We start from the raw sequence: 23,728 nt of genomic DNA on the forward strand, positions 1-23,728 counted from the left end.
AACTATAGCTTATCTTTATATTGAGTTAACTAAAATTGAAGTATTAAATCAGTTAAACATTAAATTATCTGATTTTTCAATTATGTACCATGTCATATATATTTCTTGTATCGATACTCTTGACATTAAATAAGTTTTGAGTAAATAATCGTAAATGTATGTTCTGTCTTGCTTATCAGCCCGGAGTGTGGTAATTTTGCAATGAGTACATTGACGTATTATAATGACGTCTTTATGACATTCTTATGCGTCAATTTCAGGATCAATATATACTATAGACTCCGTATGGACGGAAATATGACAGTAACTTAAGTTTACACGTCATTATCATATGCTAAAAACTGCAATCATGAACATATTCTATTTACGCAACTAATACCGTTCCTTCATAACATAATTAGAAATATTATTGTAAATATGATGTAACCTATGACGTTTTTCATCCAAGTTTGATTTATTTCATGTGAATCAGCAGTTTTATTCCAGTAAAATAATTTGAGCCGTGTCACGACAAAACCAACATAGTGCGTTTGCGACCAGCATGGATCCAGACCAGCCTGCGCATCCGCGCAGTCTGATCAGGATCCATCCTGTTCGCTTACCAACCCTATTACAAGCAGAGAAACTGATATCGAACAGCATGGATCCTGATCAGACTGCGCGGATGCGCAGGCTGGTCTGGATCCATGCTGGTCGCAAACGCACTATGTTGGTTTTGTCGTGACGCGTCTCATTTGTAACGCCTTTAGGATTAGATTTACCTGTTGACGTAACGTTCGTTCCCTTTCCAACTAACAAGGAGATAAGTTAACACAATTTCTGGATCTTTTTCTCTAAATTTATTACTTGTCATTACTACACTTAAGTTGCATTTATGCTGACTTTTTGTTATTTTATAGTCTTTATAAACAATTCTGATTTCATGCAATCTAACTTTTGGATATAAATAGTGTTAAAACTATAAGATAACCGAAAATTAAAATTCGAAGGTTATAACTGAAATACTGAAAAGTGTAAACTCATATTAAAAAGTTAAATGTAAAATAAATATCTGTTTAAAGATAAAATATTTATTGATTTTTTTAGATAATAATACATTTTCCTAAAAATCTCTTATTAAAATAAATATTCTATTTGAATATTTAGATGACTTCTCTTACATCTACCTTTACATGAAAAGAAAACGACAAGAAGATGAAACAGATTTAATTTACGATGCATATACTTGATATTTCTACAAAATTATGTCTATCCTTGTTATTTTACTAAATTATGTCTATGCTTGTTATTTTACTAAATTATGTCTATGCTTGTTATCATACTTAATTACGCCTATGCTTGTTATTTGACTAATTATGCCTTTGCTTGATGTATAACTATATTATGTCTTTGCTTGTTATTTTACCAAATTATGTCTATGCTTGTTATCATACTTAATTACGCCTATGCTTGTTATTTGACTAATTATGCCTTTGCTTGATATATAACTATATTATGTCTTTGCTTGCTATTTTACCAAATTTTTATAACTATGCTTGTTATCATACTTAATTATGCCTATGCTTGTTATTTGACTAATTATGCCTTTGCTTGATATATAACTATATTATGTCTTTGCTTGCTATTTTACTAAATTATGTCTATGCTTGTTATCATACTTAATTACGCCTATGCTTGTTATTTGACTAATTATGCCTTTGCTTGATATATAAATATATTATGTCTTTGCTTGCTATTTTACTAAATTATGTCTATGCTTGTTATCATACTTAATTACGCTTATGCTTGTTATTTAACTAATTATGCCTTTGCTTGATGTATAACTATATTATGTCTTTGCTTGTTATTTTACTAAATTATGTCTATGCTTGTTATCATACTTAATTACGCCTATGCTTGTTATTTGACTAATTATGCCTTTGCTTGATATATAACTATATTATGTCTTTGCTTGTTATTTTACTAAATTATGTCTATGCTTGTTATCATACTTAATTACGCCTATGCTTGTTATTTGACTAATTATGCCTTTGCTTGATGTATAACTATATTATGTCTTTGCTTGTTATTTTACTAAATTATGTCTATGCTTGTTATCATACTTAATTACGCCTATGCTTGTTATTTGACTAATTATGCCTTTGCTTTATGTATAACTATATTATGTCTTTGCTTGTTATTTTACTAAATTATGTCTATGCTTGTTATCATACTTAATTACGCCTATGCTTGTTATTTGACTAATTATGCCTTTGCTTGATATATAACTATATTATGTCTTTGCTTGCTATTTTACTAAATTATGTCTATGCTTGTTATCATACTTAATTACGCATATGCTTGTTATTTGATTAATTATGACTTTGCTTAATATATATAAATATATTACGTTTATGCTTGTTATTTTACTAAATTGTGTCTATGCTTGTTTTTATACTTTATTATGCCCTTTCTTGTAATTTTACTAAAGTATGTCCATGTTTGCTATGTTAATTAATTAAAAAAATGTTGAGTTAACTAATTTAGAAAAAGAAAGAATGCCTATATGTAATATGGTCAATTTTTGTGCCATTATATTGGCCAGGTTTAGAGAATCATTTTACAATGTGAACTAATGCTAACATGCATTAAGCGTGTAAGGCGTGTAAAACATTTATGAATGTTGGTGTAGTTACTAACAGTGTATATGATGACATCAACTTATTTCTTAGAAAATCCCATTTAAAAAAATAAAATATTCCACATTAAAATACAAATAAATGTAAACTACAGAATAATTTAATAATGAATTGTAAATATATTAAGTTATATTTGACATAAATATAAGTCTATGACATCTTTTTGTTATTATCACTAAAACTATATTTTCATTTATTCTTTTCATTAACTTATATATACCACACTTACTTCTTTTATTTCTATATGGTGGTGACAATTAGACGTAACATTATAAGTAATTATTAAAAAAAATCTATATTGTCAGATTATTGTCAGTCAATTATGATGCTAACGTAAACTATATTATATCCCTAGTTACTACCTACCAACAAAATAACCGATACATTATGATCTATTGATTAAATCTGTTGTGCCAGGAGTAAGCTATACATCAGCACAAAATACAGTATAAAGCTTCTTTTACAATAACAATGGAACAAACGTATAGTGGGGATTGGGGGTTTTACGAAAACTGAAAAGTGCTGAAAATGTCAAGCAACAGAAATCTGTGACGAAAAAGCACTTTCACCATCGTCATAAGAGACTATGAATGCATTTAGTAAGAGACTAGTTGCTGTGAGACTAAAACTATGCTTACGTACCAACACAGAATGGCCACGGCCTCGTCATCCCCCATTCCCCTTGTAACCCTTGCCCCCGTGATGACTTTTGACCCCGTGATGACCTTAGACGAGAAAATCCTAATCTGGTGAAAAGTGGTAGGGTAGCTATATCAACTTTAATCTGAAATTAATTAGGAAGAAATTGTTAGTCTGAGGGAAACGTTATATCAGGAAGAAATATGGTTTCTAGCTTGTTTCACTGGTGAAGGGTAAACAACTCTTATCCGATAATGTGCGGTCGCCATTCTAATAGTAACTATGACAAGGCACTGCGGAGTAGCGTGTAATTGCCCTTTCTTTTTAATCTTGGTGTCTAACGACAATCTTATTTTACATTATGATATTATATTTTACGTCGGCTGTACACGATGATTTCAAACAAGCAAGTATATTCTTTACTATGTTTGCAAACATGTATCTTTTTGAAATGCATTACCAAAGACGTCTTAGGATGTTAAAAAGTATATACATGTAGTTACATACATTTTACAATAATTTGATCATAATGATCACATCTATCTTGCTTTATCAAAAAATAAAGACAAATTTCTAGACTTAGAAATGTATAAAGTAGCCGCGATTACCATCAATTTGCAAACGAGAAATGTCAGAAATATTATTATTATTTCTTTGTTTAGTTGTTTGTTTTTGTTTTTCAAGATGTAGAACTCCGCTATTGACATATTTAACATCATTTGAAGAACAACCTTTAATTGTGAAAAAAAATATACTGACATGATATTTCTACACTTTTCTTGGATACTTGCTATTGTTGAAAACAAAACGTTCATGTCTTTCCATTATCCCTATATTATTTCAAGTGTAATATATTTTCTTTTAAAATAAATGTTATAGATCTACTGTAGCGATAAATCGTCTGTCTACTACAATACTTCCTTCTTTTTGATAATATCTGATTACTTGACAATAAAACATCGTAAATGCACTTACAGAATACAGAAATCTGGAGAGAAAAAAATGTGTAACTATATAAAGTTACATTTATTTGTTTCACATGGCCCAGCAGATTTTGGCTGCCATATTTACCTCAGACATGACGACATAAACGGGCCATATATCGCTAATCCATTTTTGTAGTGGGAGGAATATTGAATGGAGATTACCACGCGGTCTTCAAGGAGAAACACCGTCATCGATTACAGAGGAAATAAAGCTCTTGCGCTAACAGTCGTCTGCAAGTTTTACTCTCCAAATAGTGAAAATATTATAATGTTATCTTGGAGCAAATCTGATGAAAAACAGCGAACGTTCAAACTTAGAACTGGCATTTTAATCAAGTTTGGGTTTAGCTAATGTTTTATTTGGTTCCACACGTAAGTTTAAACTAAGTCAAAGTCAATGATTCCTTGTTTTATGCAAAATATTTCAAACAGTGCTCAAATCGTGCTTTAAGCACAGATTTTCAGACAGTCCAAAATATCAGTAATGTTATAAATTGTATAAGATAAAAAGATGTATCTATATACGCCATAATAAGTAATTCATTGGTTTATTGCCATCGAGACTGGGTTTGGGAGTGTCTTGATCAAGCATATGTGTATATAGTCTTAATAATGTACAGCGCAATCGAATATTTAATACATTTTTGCGCTATATAAATGTCTTGTATTTGTATTTGTATTTGTATTTATTTGTGAAGCGTTTGTAAATCACTGTAACCTTACTATGAATTATAAACAGAGGACTAGTATAAAATGTATAAAATGACGTATAAAAAACATGACAGTTTCAAAGTCTCAATTTGCTAGTAAAAGATAATATTGTAGATTAATTAATGAATTTATCCTTAGCTATGTAACGGCACGCGAAAACATCGTAACAATAATTCACTGAGTATCAGAAAACTTAAATATTTCAAGTAAACATTTTAGAAAAAAGAAGACTCTGTATAACAAGGAAGTTATCGTGAGAGTTAATTTCATCAAATTTAAACGACCAGTTTGACAATGAAACTTGAAAACCAGAGCCATTGCCTAGCGGGGTCACGCTCGACTTTTTCTTATTTTTAAAGTCAACAACATCGCAGGAAGAATATTAAAGTAAAATGTGCTCCTACAAAACATAATTTCTTGCAAAATATAAATTCAATTTTTTTATTTGACCTTGACAGTCAAGGTCATTCAAAGGTCGAGGTCACATCTGAATAAATTATCATGTCAGTTTTGTCATAAGTTCTTGTTTGTCCACGAATGAATTAAAGCCATATATAAACATCAAAGTTATGATAATTTAAGCACATTTCGATAATTTGACCTTGAAGGTAAAGGTCAATTAAGGGTCAAAGTCTAACAGATGAATTCACGATGTTGGTTTTGTCATATGTGCTGTTTTGTCCAAGTATGAATCAAGTCATGAAGGGTTAAGCAAATTTCAATAATTTGACCTTCAAAGTCAAGGTCATGTATGATTCAAAGTCAAATCAAGTTTGATCTTCTTTAAAACATTATCCTTAAGGTAGTTGTGCTCAAGTATGAAGACAATCCTGTTACAAATAACAAAGTCATAGCCAATTATAGCAAACAGGTCAAAGTCATTGATAAGTGAAGGTCATATTCAATTGGTCTACTTAAGCATTCATAACTTACAAACATAATAAACATTACAGCCAATTATAGCAAAAATCAAGCAAAATTCAAACATTTGATCTTGAAGGTCAATGTCATTTCTGATTCACGGTCACGTTCAGTCTGGTCTACTTGAGGTTCTTGCCCAAAATGGCTGTTGTGTCCTGTATGAAGTCATTCCATTAAAATAAATGCCAACGTTATTAAAGTTCCTTGACGGCAATGGCAAAAACAACACAACCTAACTGTAGCAATAGCTCGAAATCTTTGTTCGAAATAGTCAAGCTAAAATTCATTTAAGTAACACTGTTATCAGTATATCATTTGTTTTGCTGTAACATGTATAGTGCACATCCTGGGTTATATAAGAGGTGAAGCCGATGTTATCTACAAACATATCCAGGAAGTGACGATGTAATATGATCATCATTTTAATATTTTTGAATCTTTATACTATAAGTGCCGATATAAATTTTTATTTTTAGATGCTTAATAAAAACCACGCCAATATCTTAACAAAACAATTATTGTAAAATAGTAATCGCATTGAATATCATAATAGTTTACAATTAATTCAACAGTCTGTCTTATATTAAATTTCGATATTTTACTGTCTTTAAATAAAGTCTTTCTTCTTATTTCATGTTATAGATTTTAACTATTTTTACTTTGGAAAAGTCAGGTACATGTGTTTGAAAAAGTTACGTATTTGGAAGAGTACAGTATTTAGAAATATTAACTATAAATTTCAGATTTTTATAAGGATATGTTTGTTATAAACAAATGTCCAATCTGCCACTATTGTATAGATCATGAGGATGTTCCATATCAAATACTTATACTCATAAAACAATACATGTATTATATTACAATTCACGTTCGAATATGCTCTATTATCAATGAAGTGAATGAATTTGCAATACCTACATCTCCTCTACAGACAAATGAAAAGGCCTTAAAAACGAAGATGAAAAGAAAAATAATCATATAGCCCCATCTTTGAACCGAGTTACCAAACTGTCAATAAATTTGTAGAGAGCGCTATATAGTTTCTTTAGACATGGTTTAGTCAATGTCGTATGGTAACATACCAAATATTTGGAAATACTTCATCTTGCAATTTCTGTCAAAAGGTTTTTTTACCTTTTTTATATGACTACAGTGAACCATTGGATTGGGCTTATTTTCACCGCGGTGTCATTATTTTAACATACTTGATAGATTACGCTCAACATAACAAAACTTCATGATTTAAAGAGTGCTCTTTCCCAGACTGTATTTCACAGGTATATACCATTTATGACTAAATAAGGGGCATAGCATAGAAACCGAGTAAATTTATGTATCGCTGCTGTTGGTTGCATTTTAAACGATAGTCCGTGGGTTGATAAGCAATGATAGCCTAATGAAATATAACAGAATCTAGCAAATAAACAATATGATTATTTTTAGCAATGTAACACCCGGATCATATTATTTTAAATGTTTCATATATAGGCAATATTACGGCCCGTATAAAACCATCTAAACAAATTTTTAAGAAATTACTGAAATGAAATATCATAAGAGCATCTCATCTGGATAGCGAAGCTTCTTTGCATTTCGGTCAGCTGTTGGTGAAATAACGGACAAAATATACCCCTTAAATGGAATAATATAAGATCTTATATTAATATACAATTCTCGCATGTATACATATAACTAATTTTATTTATGTCTCTTATGCATTGTAAATATATCTTCATTCACGTATTATTCAACAAAGCGTTTTAACCATTAATGTCTCTAAAACTAAACGCCTAATTCTCCTTAGCAACAATTGTAAAATTGATAAATACCTGGATGCGTCCATACCTTTCAGTGTGCACAAATATGTTTAACAAATGAGCGGAAGAAAAATTCAGTTTAAATCTTATATCTAAATTGTAAACATGTTACTTAACTTCCGTGTTATTTAAGTTTCCGTTTTAACATCCTACGATATTTAGAGCACTCGCTATCCCCAAAACACTACCATCCAATGTAATTTAAGTGTGACAAAATTAAATAACTACAATCAAAAATACTTTTTTCATACATACACCTTATGAAATCATTTCAAAATTGATGCTAAAGTTTTTATAAAATTGTGCAAAAAATGAGTTAATCTGAACACATGCGTTAAATTGTAATATATATGTTTATATTCAGTTTAAAGAAACTGTAACAAAACGAACCAATCTGCAAAATGTTTAAAATTCATTTAATATGGACAACAATCTTGATATTCATTTGAGGATTTCATTCATACTTTCATAATAGACACAAATTATTTGTAATTCAATATGATATAAAACCTTCGCCTTGGATTAAAAGAACCTTGTTCCTTTATTTTGAAATATCAACATATGCTAATATGCACATACCTTTCAAATAATTAAACTGATCAAAGATGGAAAATATGCGAAAATATTATGTCAAATAAACCATTCACTTTGTGCGAATATTCTGATTTAAGAACTAAAACAGAATGTGAATTGTACTAATATATATGTATTGATACATTAATGGAATTTTTGTTATGACGAGTAATTATTTGTTTTCCCTTTTATAAATTCCTAAAATAATAATTATTGTATTGTATGTAGAAATATAATATAGATTTCATGTCAAGATATACCACTGTTGTTAATGTATACTCATGTGTTCCTTGTGTAACTTAAGTTAATAGGTGTATGTTATTTTCGATCAGTGACACTAGGTTATGATTTAACAAGTTGTATGAAATTGGTTATTATTAATCTTTAGAGGATATCGAGTGGTATGAAAATAAATAGTTCATGATTGGCGGTAGCCACGATTGAAATATGATAATTGTCATACCACAATTGAAAATAAAACCTGTAGTTATAGAAAATAACTTGAATTTTCTGTTTATTATATAAAAATTACTTTTTGATATTACAATTTGTAAGATTTTCCATTAAATTTTGTGTATTGGCTGAATTTAGAAGAAAGTAGTCCGGCAAGGCACCAGTGAAAAAATGCAGTGGAAAATATGTTTCACTGCAGTGAAACATATTTTTTTTACAGTGGAAATACGGAAAATGAAAATATGCATTTTATTTCAACAATATTTCTCAATATTTCATTTATAAATATATAGTAAAAGCAGATAATTTCATTATAGAAATTTATCTCTATGATCTAAGGTATAAATAGAATGTCCTTCATGTAACGCTTCCCTTCATTTAAACAGTAATGTTCTTTACACGACCGTCCTTCATTAAACAGTTACAGTACTAAAAGACAGACCTTCACTATAAGGATTTACTTTATATACACCGGTGTCAAGACGCTGTTCTCCATTTAAAAATGTGTTAGAATATTGGCGTTCATTGGAACAGGTGGTATAAAGCAATGTCTGTATCGCAGCAAGCAATGAGAGATTTAAAGTATTCACACTAGCGTTAACTTGTCAACATTCTATGAGAGTATCAGGCAGCTGACGGATGGGGGCTAGATCAATAATGACATTATTGGATTTTGCGAGCCATTTCAATGTAGTATTCCCAGTGATTGTGTCAAAAATCATACCAAAAACACGACGACAGAAAACCTGACATATAAACGTCTAGCTGCGCCATGTCACATGGTGTCTTTATTGAAAGAATGCTTGAACGCGATGTATAGTTTGCATATGTACGAGTATTTGATGTTCTTTTCCAAACGCATGTTCTTATATACTGACTTTCAATTAATCTCAAAGAAAAAAGTCCATTACTTAAATATTAAATTAGTTATATATCTAGTTTGACAAGTCTAATTAATGGCATTTCCAACAAATGCACTTTTAGGGTTGTGGTTTTGTATATTTATCAACAAAACAAATGTTACTGTCGAATAAAACAACTTTATTTCCGACAAAAAAATCAAAGGAAGGCTGGTGTTTGTTAGTAGATTTCATTGAAGTTACTGTTTACTGAGATAACTTGAAGCCAATCAAAGATTTTAGACAGTCTAACATCTAGCCTCTGATAACTCTTACAGAATAACATCTGTTGGCCACCCATGTTATATTTCTTATATTCAATTCAAACAATTTTTGCCAAATTACTTGAAAAAAAAACTTTATTAGTATGTACTATTAAATGACAATTTTGACATTTAACCTGCTTGACCAGGAAGTAATTGAATCATACCAGCTAGTACATCACTACAGTCTAATAAACCTCTGTATTGTTGAATGACCGACTGGATTTTTTTTCATCTTGACACCCGAAAATTGGTAATGTGTAGTTCCGAAAATTGAAAAAAAAATATGCAGGATAAGATTTAATAAGACGTTCTTTAAATGAGCCTGTCAGACAAACCAACATACACTTACCTTGCGAACCAGCATGAATCAGACATCTTGCCACCGCTGTATTTTATAATGATCCATTGCCTTCTTGCTATTAGTTTCTCTTTACTTTGTTACAGGGTCTGTAACATACAGCTATGGATCCTCAGTCAAGCTGCGAGGATGCGAGGTTTTTTTTCGATCTGACATCCGATGGAATGTGTTCGCAAAATTGAATACGGATTTTTATGACGGCTTAAAAATAGTCAATTAAACGATAAATGAATGAATATTGCGTATTTAAAATGTGTAAGCTTTATCAACTAACAATGTGAAACGTGTTGACAATTACATAAAGTCCTCATTTTACAACAGTTCAACGTTTTGTACAGAGCAAGAGTGACTTTGTATAAACTAAGTACATTTAACAAGTGCAAGTTCATGCCTACACGCTTTATAGAAATTAAACATTAATTTACATCATACTTAAACAACACACCAACGAAAATGCACTCTTAAATTGTTATAACCGAGATGTTTGAAGTGCATTTTAATAAACTTTGTTTGATAAAATACTTTAAAGTAATTACTGTATCACTTATCAATACTGACACACCATTTAGCAAGTGGGCAACACTGAATCGTCGAAATATAACAAATTATTCATCACGAAATTTAAATGGATTTTCTAGGAACACTTAAGGACACTTAAGGGCATGTCTTTCGGTTACAATGTATAGCCACTTAGAAATGACTGGACTAATAAATACTGTTAAAAATTTCAAACCAAACCGTATGATATTTTCGAAGCGAAACTCATTTAAAAAAAAAACAATAGTTTAGTTCCAATTCCTTATGGATAATGAACTATGAACAATTTTAAAAGAAAGACTATTGGATCGTTTCATGTTAAATTGTAGAAAAGGAAAATGTTATTAATTGTTATATGTCCACATCACGTAACATTAAAACGATATCTTGAAATTATGTCAAGTTACAATCAATCTAGAGTGACCTAAATACGAGACTAATAATATTGTCGGTTAAAGGAATGTTACGACTTAATAGTTTATTGCTGACTGACACGAATTTGTTCAAGATTATCTGCGAGGCGGGAAATTATCAACTACAACAAGGAAATATTCCAAGACCACTTATATTAGATGTAACCTGACCTCGTAGTAAAACATTAAAGATAAACTGAGTGGGTTGACATCCACGATTCTGTTACTGGATAACGACTGTATCTAGTCGTTTTGTTTTAATGACTATTTAACAAATGAGCCATGTCATGACAAAACCAACATAATGGGGTTGCGACCAGCATGGATCCAGACCAGCCTGCGCATCCGCGCAGCCTGATCAGGATCCATGCTGTTCGCTATCAGTTTCTCTACTTGTAATATGGTTTGTATGCGAACAGCATGGATCCTGATCAGACTGCGCGGATGCGCAGGCTGGTCTGGATCCATGCTGGTCGCAAACCCATTATGTTGGTTTTGTCGTGACACGGCTCAAATATCAATCAAATCTAACGACTTATGGGGGTGAAATATACTTTTAAAACCGTTCAAAACCGTTATTATAAAATGAAAATAGAAAATATGCTTATAAAATATAAGCAAAAGCGATTAATTATATCATTATTTCATTACACTTGAAAGTGAAATATTAAGATGTGGCATTTCAGACCAACTATTGGTTTAAAAGAACATGTTACAGAGAACGCCATAATATATTCATATCGACCTATGAAATATTAATTGTATGGGTGTAAGGTGTGTTTTTATTTGCGATATTTATCGGTAAAATGTACGTTTATAAGGATGACCTCTCTTAAACTACATATATTTATCATGCATTCCCAATTTAAAGTGGTTTGTACATCATTAGTAACGTTTATCATGCTAGTTTGATAACCTCTGTAACTTCAACGTACTTCTGAATAAATGAATTCATTCCTTATGTAATAGATATGACATTGCTGTTTTGACCATTTTCGGATTTGCGAGTTTAAGAATGATTTAACTTTCAACTTTATAAAACGTACCATGAAGCTGTTTCATTGGTCAATTATAGAAAGATAAACTTTGAGTTATGAAGGAAACATAAAAAATTTGGATAATAGACGTGTTGGAATTTTAACCGTTCTCAACTCATTAATGCATTAACAGCGTAATGAGTCAACTTCATTCAATTTAATGTGTAAGTCATATTCAGCATCCCAGATTTAATATTTCAATAAAAAATGTAAATATGCTTGTACGTCTCAGCGAACTATGTTTTACTGACGGAAAATTAAATTGGGTTCGTGCCGAGCCTAATCAAAATAGATGAACAACATGTATATATTTTGACTTCACGATATTCCTGCCTTGCAAATTTGGATAAAAAAAATAGTTGATACCTTTTTTGGGTAACCAATTATGGTATAATTCACACAGTCACTAAAATCGTTATACTATTACATGTTGATATTTGGTAAAACAACGAAACCAAAAATTAAGTACACGATTTAGTAAACGATGCAGTCATTTCTTAACTAAATTCATACATATATTTGTGGCTGTATAATATTTAAATACGCTGAAGAGATAATATACAAAATGAATACAAGCAAAATGTCTAGGCATGAATGATGAACAGCAAAACTGTACTTATTGTATATATTGGATGTTTTAAAGCCCGTCTTTAAGGTTGTTTTTGTTTGCTTGTTTTTATTTATTTTGTTGTGTTTTGTTTTCTGGGGTTAGGGGGTAACTATCTGTTTTCATAAAGTATAGATTATCACATAAGTCAGGTTATTATTGAACTACTAGTAACATAATACATGTTAATATATGACCACATATTGTTGTTTATGACCGTACTTACATGACATACTGTACCCACCAAAGTAGCAACGGCATATCCTTATTTCATATTTGTATCGCTTATAAAATGTTTCTATTTTTAGAGACAAGAAATTCGTAAAGCGATTTTATATTGTTTTTAAATGATAAACATTCCGATACATATTGATATAAATCAAGTACTTAAAAGATTTAAAAGAGGAAAATTAACCAAACTTGACGCTTAATCTTATAAATTGAAGAATAATAGTTCATATATTATTATAAATAGATTTCTAAAATGAGCGTTACATTTCATAAAACCAGAATATGCCATTGCTTGTTTTCTTAAACATGTTATGCAACGTTTACCTTAATGGTTGTAGATTCAATCCAGGGAAAGTAAGACAATTTGTTAAATCATAAATAACAACTTAATTCGTCACTATTTCTCAAATGAGATCATCAAACAAATATATGATACAAAACCACATTTAAAGCAGAAAAATAACTGTTGAAAAAAATATAAAAAAACAAGAGGGCCATGATGGCCCTGAGGTCGCTCACCTGTATAAAGGCACCCGGAGTGGGGCCAGTTTAAACCCCAGGGCTTTTATTTGAACAAACTTGGTAGACACCCATTAGAAGATATTTCATGCTAAACATCTTAGCTCTAGCTCATTGGGTTTTTTTAAAAGAAGATTGTTTATGTTTTTACTATACACATATAGTTAAAACCAATGACACCCCTGGGGCGGGGCCAATTTTGACGCCAGGGCTTTTATTTGAACAAACTTTGTAGACAATTACTAGAAGATGTTTCAAGCTTAATATCTAAACTCTAGCTATTTAAGTTTTTTCAAAGAAGATTTTTAAGTTTTTGCTATACAAATATAAGGAAAATCAATTACACCCGGGGCGGGCCAATTTTGACTCCAGGGCTTTTATTTGAACAAACTTTGTAGATACTCACTAGAAGATGTTTCATGCTAAATATCTAAACTCCAGCTATTTGGGTTTTTTCAAAGAAGATTTTTTAAGTTTTTGCTATATACATATAAGGAAAATCAATGACCCCCGGGGCGGGACCAATTTTGACGCCAGGGCTTTTATTTGAACAAACTTGGTAGACACCAATTAGAACATGTTTCATGCTTAATATCTAAACTCTAGCTATTTGGGTTTTTTCAAAGAAGATTTTTAAGTTTTACTATATGCATATAGGGAAAATCAATGACCCCCTGGGGCGGGGCCAATTTTGACCCCAGGGCTTTTATTTGAACAAACTTGGTAGACACTCATTAGAAGATGTTTCATTCTAAATATCTTAGCTCTAGCTCTTTGGGTTCTTTAAAAGAAGATTTTTTTAAGTTTTTACTATATGCATATAAGGAAAATAAAAAAAAACCCTGGGGCGGGGCCAATTTTGACCCCTGGGCTTTTATTTGAACAAACTTGGTAGACACTTACTAGAAGATGTTTCATGCTAAATATCTTAGCTCTAGCTCTATGGGTTTTTTAAAAGAAGATATTTTAAGTTTTTACTATATGCATATAGGGAAAATCAAAGACCCCCTGGGGCGGGGCCAATTTTGACCCAAGGGCTTTTTTTAACAAACTTGGTAGACACTCATTAGAAGATGTTTCATGCCAAATATCTAAGCTCTAGCTCTTGGGGTTTTTTAAGAGAAGATATTTAAAGTTATTTTCTTTCGGTTGCCATGGCAACCAGAGTTCTGCATGGAATTAAATTCTTTGAACAATTTTTAAAGGTGACCACCAAAGGAACATTCCTGTGAAGTTTGGATGAAATTGGCTTAGTGGTTTATGAGGAGATGTCATTTAAAGTAAAAGTTTACGGACGGACGGACGACGGACGGACGGACGACGGACGGACGGACGACGGACGAAAAGCGATCACAAAAGCTCACCCTGTCACTTTGTGACAGGTGAGCTAAAAATATATAAGTACGAAAAGTAATATTTCGGTAATTATTCAATGACAGATGTCTGAGGAAAAGTGGCGATTTAAGTTGTATAAAGTGATAAATAAAATGAATTGAAATTGTCTTGTTTCAACAGCTTAACAGTGAATGTCATCAAGAACTTTTGCTCCATTCATATTTGTTTCTTAAAGGTCAAATAGAAATATGTGTGCATGATTACACATTGGAAATACTGAAGATTACTGAATTAAGCTCTTATTGTTTTAACTTTATATAGAAAGATTGCTTCAGAAAATTTTGATTTCAGATATAAACCTGAAAGATCCCACGCATGTTCTTGTGATTGTAATAGATTTGAATAAAAAAAATAAATAAATGAGCCGCGTCACGACAAAACCAACATAATGGGTTTGCGACCAGCATGGATCCAGACCAGCCTGCGCATCCGCGCAGTCTGATCAGGATCCATGCTGTTCGCTATCAGTTCCTCTACTTGTAGTAGAGTTGGTAAGCGAACAGCATGGATCCTGATCAGACTGCGCGGATGCGCAGGCTGGTCTGGATCCATGCTGGTCGCAAACACAGTACGTTGGTTTTGTTGTGACGCGGCTCAAATATGTTTTAACTGCATCGTAAAAGTACTGTTTGGAGAGATAATACTCTACAAATTGTGTAACAATAGTTCTTGGTCACAATCATTGTATTATGTTGGTTATTCTGATAATCAAGTCTGCCGTGTTGTTCGTACACCATAGACCACACGCAATGACAGAAAATGTTCTTTTTAACATCAATTCAATTCTCATGATTATGTTTTAATTCTACAAATCTATGATGTATTAATGTTTTCAAAATAGTTAAGCAAATATTGCTTTGTAAAAAAATAAATGTTTTTTTTTTTCGTTTCCGGAATAGTTTCATTCATGTGTTCTCGTGACTGTAAATATCACATTCAACAGACAGTTTGTAAGAAAGGACTTGGCCAGTAATAAGGATCGTGCCTTCCCAAACATAGTTTATGCATTCTCTTATTCAAATTAGATATAATCAGTAAGAACTAGATTTTCTAGATTTCAATATTTTTTTCTGCAATAAAAGTATTTACCCCAAAATGAGCATAGTATTTTACCCAAAGATGAGCATTGTATATCAGCGGTTATATTTACTCAACACAAGGAAATAAAACAACCTGACAAGAGTTCATCGTCTAATTTAATAACCAGTTTGAAAATCTATGCTAGTTTGATATGATCTGATCATATTAAATTGCAACTGAGTCGTGCTAATAATGGACTGGTTACAAAATGTTATGTGTGATGCAACATTATTTTCTTTTGCATTTCTGAACAAGAGCTCTTTTTCAAGAACAACAAGTTTGATATTTGTCAAGAATTCTTAGTCAATAAACTTGATATGCCTTAATGTAAAATCTACAAATTGTGCTTCATAGATATTTAGATTTTAAAAGGATTTTAGTCGCTCCGAAACTGTAATGTCAATGGCTAATAGAAGAAAAGACAACCCCATTAATATATAAAGCACTTGCAAATATGCCGCCCAAACCAACCTAACTCTCAAACTAAAAAACAAGTTTTTGATAAAAATGGGGGGAAATTAATTTGAAAGAGAACAATGTTCGAAATAATGCCGACGTCATCGTCGGGAAAAAACTGGTTGTCTTTGCGAGTGGTGTGTAACTACGTTGTACAAGACTAGACTATGTTACGTAATTTCTACCATGAACAAGTACAACAACAGCACCAACAAAAGCAGCAGGCCCGGGATGCTCGTGCGTCCGTCTGTGCGGGACTGGATGGGGGAGTATCGTTCTGTGTGTGGGAAGCACCTGGTCGGCTATTTCTCATTCTAATGATCTCATTTGAGGAGCCGGGGTGTCTGTTCATAACAGTGTTCATCTGGAAATAAAACAATAGAAATACGATGAATATCAACAATTCCACTGTATGCGTCATAGTATAAAATATTAGCAATAAATAATATATTATATCATGTTCACTTTTCACGAACGATAAATAATTGAACAGATGTTATCAATGATTTGCCCTTTACACATTTTATGCAATAGATACAATATTTACATTTTTTACATTGTATATAATGAGACAAATAAGATATCATCGATGTACTTATATAATTGTTAACAAAATACTGGTAATGCAGTCTAGTAATTTCTATTTTGTAACATTTGCTCACTCTTGAGTATTTCGGTAATCAGCATTTATTGCGCGAAGAACAAATGCGAGCCCCACCTACGTTACTAGTCGTTATTGCACGGTATGATTGCATTGAGCGTTTCAGTCATTTATAGACAGTTACAGTTTATTTATATACCAATCCTTCATTTGTTTACTTACATATCATGATACATTAATTAGTAGTATTGGCATTTTTATTATTTTTATTACATGTAATTACTACCATAGTGGGTTAAATATTAGGGGTGTGTATATTCTCTAGTACATTGTTATGTTTTATGTATGTGTTTGTTGGTGTGCAAGCAGTGCAGCGTTCATGATAACACGAAAAAACCTCCTACGTTTAGCGGCCACTGAATGTACCCATGTGACCAATGCTGACCAAGATAAGCCGACACATTCATGCTGTCTGATCGTGGTCTGCAATGTCCGTTCACCAGTCATTACTCGTTAACCAGTCATTACTTATTTTTAAATTTTTCCATAAATTGATGAATGATTTTGTTTCAGGTATAAGCGGTGGATACATTCTGAATAACAAATGTACTTTGATGATGTAAATGAGGACACAGACAAAGCAAAGTAGCATGTATCATCAGATACAAGCATTAATACACAGATATATATATATCTATATAGATATTTATGACAGTTCTATAGACACACAGATAAGCCAGACAGGCGTTACATGTTTGTGATTTTAATAAATGATAAAGTATTAATAAAAGTTTCTATAAATTCACGTGAGTATATATGAAAGAGGCATTAAAAATGTTCCTCATGATATGTAAAAACGTAAGATTGTACCGTTAGATTGACATTTAAAAGAACTCCACTGAGGTAAAAAAGCCTAAAATATAAACAGAGTTACATAGATCAAGTGAAGCACTAATATGCAATGGATAATAAAGAAGTATACTAGTTAATTGCAAAGCTTTTCATTGTCATGTCCTTTTGCACCAATATTCTGGGGGAAAACTACTTGATGAGTGAACGAAAATTTGTACAACAGGTTTTGGTTCTGACTTACATTATGGGAATATAATTTCAAGTCCAATCATATCAAAACCCCTTAGTGGAGACCCTTTAACAAATATTTAAATGGAAAAGAAACATGTGTTCTTATATTAACGAGCGCCATTCACCACATTAGGGTATGTGTTGTACCGTTCCCATTTACTGTTAATTATTCAAACATCAATTTAAGTGTTTTGGCATAAAAAATAAATCATTATTTTAATGATGGACACAAAGCGTCATCATTTCTAGTCAATGACAGTAGATCATATATAATATTCAGATTCTTCATCATATCAATCCTGACTATTATAATATGTCATTACCTACAATGTATATTAAAAGTGCTCTTGTAAATTAAAGAAATCTTACCGACGTTTTAGCATAACTTGATAAATTATCCAAACTAACACCTATCCAAACAGGCCACAATAAGCCTCCTTTAAAAGAATCCGAGTCCATTTTTAATATAAACTATATTTTCATATTTATGTAGCGAAATACAGTGTACAAAATGAGATAAACTCACACGGAAGATAAATAGAGCGGGGTCCATGTCACTATCGATATCATGATAAATAGAACACATATATATTGGTATCTCCTCTAACAGTAATATATCCGCCGCGTATCCATTACCATCATTTTTATCACAAATCAACCATTTATGGGATAATATTATTAATATCACTATTTGGATGATTAGAAGTATATGTACATCATTATAATATCATATCTAGAGCTATAAAATATATAAATACATTATATACCAACAGGTGTAATGTTTATACTCTGCACACGTGGTCATTATGTATTATTATCAAATTGTACGGAGGTGTTTAATATGAGTAAAATAAATCTACTACTTCAAAGTGTATTAGAATAAACTATATTTGTACTATTTTTATATTCTTTGTATTATAGCGCGATCAGCAACGTTACGATAACAACTGAAATACGAACTTGATACGGTTGAACTAGAAGGTACAAAAAGATCACAAAAATACAGATTTCTCATCTCAATAATTATGTAAATAAACAAATAATTTTAAAGATAGCATCTATAAAGTGGAAATAAGAGCATCTTACATCTGAAATGAAATGATCTATAACATTCTGGCCTAGCCCATAACCTGCAACCATACGGGATTATTCTTGCCACCAGTATAGAGCCAGGTCAGCCAGCACACCCGAGCAACCTGACAAGATCAGCTAATTTTTTGTATTTTCCATATTGAAATTCCTTACAATATGAATGTTCTGTTGGAAATTCAGAGAAAATCAAATTTAACATACATTCAGTACGTTAAGGCATGTATGAGTTGAACTTTTATACTTAACTTTTGCTCACGACTCACTCGTGATGTTTTGAATGTAATAATCTGCTTCATCTAATGTTAAACAAAAATTGTACACTTAAGATCTTTTTTCTCTTTTTTTCCTCATTTTACTTAAAATTACAGGTTTATAGTTCTTCATACGAAAAATTGAGACAACATGAATAAACGATGCTCAAATATTTTTTAAAGGTATTAATAACCTAATTCACGATGCACTTTTCTTTCACGAAAGTGCAGATGACTTTTAGTTCATGTCATATTTATGGCGAACAAATTCACTTAAATGCAGGCCAAAAGTACAAAATTAATTATAGTTGATCAAATCAAATTTATGAGATATTTTAATGTATTTTCTATAACATTTGTTTTACTTTGAATTTAAGGTACGGCACGAAAATGTAAACATTAGATACCTAGTAATTTTAACCTTATATTTTTTTCATTTATTATCAAAATTGCATCGGTCCTACTTGATCTGTAAAAATATGACCTTGTGAAAATAGAAAATACAACATCGCGACTTGAAACAAGTATGGGCTTTGCGGAAGGCTATCTGTAAACAATTTGACTTCCTGTAAAATTTACAGAAAGAACTGATTATAAATAGAATTTTAATTAGTCATGTTACTCATTTTACTCAGAAACGCCCACCGTTGTCGGCGACATATACATAAAACAAGATTCCGTAAACCGTTAATCAAAATGGTAAATTTAATACCACAATGTAACAAAATTGACGACAAAAGATCACAATAGACGTCATCCGTCATGTTTTTGTCGAGTCACTTTTATATATAGAATTGTAATACTAGATTTAAATATACTTCAACTTACTAACCAATTTACAGAATAAAAATCATATAAATGAGAAATAAATATCAGCATTAATAGTTTATTTGTGTCTCATTATTAAGTATTCGCATAGTAAGCTGAATGTTCAACCATATGAAATAACAAAAAAAATACTTAGAAATAGTGGGAAAATATTAAAGGAAACACTGGTGTTTTGACATATATGGTGTCAAGCACATTATCACGTGACCTCGTTATTTAAAGTCTCATTCGGAAGACTTGGTGCAGCTGCAGGGCAATCGAACTCGTGACCCTTGGCTTTGAAATCAGAAATAACTACCACTAGAACATATTATGACTGCGCCCACTCTGATATCTCTACTTTAAACAAATTAGTCCTTTGACTATAAACAAATAAACATTTAAACAACTTATTAGGGGTTAATTTCCTGTCTAACTCTGCTGGCATATGTTCAAGGTTTTGTTGACCCAACAACATACTATCGTTATAATACATGTAGGAGATAATATCTCATATTTCATTAGAAGCTATTTAATGAGTGTGTGATCATGTAGGAGGTTACAATCATTTACCATACGAGCTGATCATACATAAGTGAGGAGTATTGAGGCCAATCATAATGCTGATAAAACCGCCAACTAAATTCACCTTTGCAATGATAACTGTGAATATTCAGCTATCTATGAGATAAAAAAAAACAGCAAAATGTTTTAATATTTCAAGTTAAGACATTTATCCTCATTAAATGTAACACAAAATGAAACAAATCTCAAGTGGGAATTCAATTCCAATATCAAGCAAAAATAAATTTTCATTAAAAAGTAATCCCATTAAGATAAAAAGTGTGATTTCTACATATTAAGACAGCGCCGCCGTTCTATTATAGATAGCCTATAGACAATAAATCAATATAGTTAAAAGTAGGGAAAGTGACTGCTATAACAAGCATGGTAAGCGGTGAAGATCTATCTATCTACTAGACTGTAGAATAAAGAGCAGATAAGGACTTCTGTTCTAAAACTGATATTAGCAATAAATCAAAATCGTTCCGAAAATTTGTGAATTATCGCATTTATGAATGAAATCACATAGCTTTAATAAAACGAGAACATTTCTCGGATGAGCTATAAATATTTCAGAATTTCGATAAGCCAGCATATTTCATGGAAAAGAAATCTGCCAAAAAACATTTTATAATACATGCAATTACTTTTAAGTTCGTATTTAAGACCAAATCGCCCATGGCCTCAATACATTACATGTAGTGGCATTCCTCATGTAAAGTACAAAACAATGAATGCCAACTGTTGCAAAATGACAGCAAAAATTAAGTTGCACAGATCTGTGTATTTGTAACAGACTTAAGACATAAAACTGTAAACGCAGAAAAGTTTTAACGTAAAATCTCGCAGGAGGATCGTCATTTTAAATTGCTGAGATCAATGAATGCGACGGAAAAGAAATTTCCCTTGAGAGCATTGGTACAAATTGACCAACATCTCGTAAAATTATCACTTCTGACATAAACCAAGAGAACTCGTTTTTACGATATAGAGCAAATATCTTGTCAAATCAATTATACAATGTATTCTTGTGCCCAGGGCTCTCTACACTATATCGTCCAAGATTTATTTTTCTGACAAAAAATCTACACGTTTGCACAATAGTTGTCATTCAAATTAGCAATCAAAGACTTTTTGAGTTATTGTTGTATTAAAAATATTAAAGATTCGTTTGCTTTTGAACCATATTTAGATAATATTACTTCAAGAAACCTTAGGACAGCTTTTACAAAACTACGTATTTCAGCCCATAGTCTCCGTATCCAAACTGGAAGGTTCGCAAATAATCAAATAGGTAGAGATCAACGTTACTGTCAAATATGTAACTTAAACGTAATCGAAGATGAATACCATTTTGTTTTTGTTTGTCCACAATACAATATAATTCGTCAAAAATATATAAAGAAATTTTACAGACAAAAACCAAGTGTGTTTAAATTTGTTAACCTTTTGAATAGTCAAAAATTTTCAGAATTACTTACGTTTAGCAAATATATTTTCGAGGCTTTTAAAATTAGAAATAAAATTCTTTCAAATGTGTCAATGTAACTTCTTGAAGTATGGTTATTCATTTACAATAATATTATATTCACCTTTTAATGACTCCCTTTTTAGGTATTATATTATAGTTCCTACTTTCCATTTTAAGTATCTGTTGAATTCAAACATTATTATATAATGCAAGTACATGTATGTTTTCTTTGTTCTTTAACATGCAATTACATGTTGTTTTGTTTTTCATTCTATAACGTATGCATGTTTTTTTAAAGAAAATATTAGTTCATCCATTGTTGTGTTATACATACATAATTTCATTCATTTTTCATCCTTTATGTATCGCTCAATATTATATTATATCTATGTATTATTTCTTTGTTAAACACTATAGAAACCGTACAGTTTACGTGTAATAAAATCTGTTCTCTGTTCTGTATTCGATCACCTTAATTAGCAAAAAAGTTGCATCAAGCTCAACAATATTATTCAATATTTTACAATTAGCTATTAGATAGAAAAGAGGGGGGGGGGGAACTTTATTTATTAGATCTTTATTTGCATTATATTTTCATTTTACAGTAACAAAATTCTGCTCCTTATTTGTGTTGATATAACGCTCCTACAAAACACCTACTTACACCAAACTACAACTGACATAACATTTTAAACAAAACAACATGAAAAATATTGAAATATTAAACTTAGTATGAATATGTAATGTCACTTTATGCACATGTGAAAAAAATATTGAAGCTTCATTACAAACATTTAAGTCAGTTAACAGCTTTTTACATTACATTTACATAAACGTAGGTCATTCAGTTTTATGAAATATACTGATGAACAATTTTATTCCTAAGTCTGTATCACAGAAATTGGTTATCATTCTTAATAATTATCATTATCACTAGTAATGGTAGTAGTGGTAGTAGTTATACAGTGTAAGAACATGAGGAATGGCATTTTACAAAATTGTTATATTGCAAGAGAACATTATGGATCTTCATCTACCTGCTGCTGCTGATTTAACAATTACTCGTTCCGCCTTTATTAAAATTTTACTTTGTACATGGTAAAGTTTAGTGCGCATCAAATCAAATTGCTAAACTTTTGATAATCACACACTATAGAGTATTATCTAAGCATGTGGTAAAGATCCGTCAGTATTTCTCCTAGCATTCAAAAAGTTAAAAGACTTAACATGTGTTGATTAAAACATTTCTTAGAATAATTTGTACATTGAATTAGTTTATTCAG

The 23,728-nt window shown here is 31.1% G+C and overlaps 1 protein-coding gene across 1 annotated transcript in view; it reads right to left on the reverse strand.

Moving 5' to 3' along the window:
- Nucleotides 1–18,780, reverse strand: part of LOC132718101 (regulator of G-protein signaling 17-like) — a 31,504-nt gene extending 12,724 nt beyond the window's left edge. Inside the window, exons 1-2 of the mRNA XM_060701731.1 lie at nt 18,630–18,780; nt 16,762–16,940 (exon numbers count right to left, since the gene is read on the reverse strand). Of these exons, the coding sequence (XP_060557714.1) occupies nt 16,762–16,940; nt 18,630–18,719 (269 nt within the window). The 5' untranslated portion in view covers nt 18,720–18,780. The remainder of the gene's footprint in view (nt 1–16,761; nt 16,941–18,629) is intronic.
- Nucleotides 18,781–23,728: the final 4,948 nt, after the last annotated feature.

Source organism: Ruditapes philippinarum, unplaced genomic scaffold (genome assembly GCF_026571515.1).
Source record: "Ruditapes philippinarum isolate M1 unplaced genomic scaffold, ASM2657151v2 ctg1912_1_1_1_1, whole genome shotgun sequence".
Taxonomy (NCBI): domain Eukaryota; kingdom Metazoa; phylum Mollusca; class Bivalvia; order Venerida; family Veneridae; genus Ruditapes; species Ruditapes philippinarum.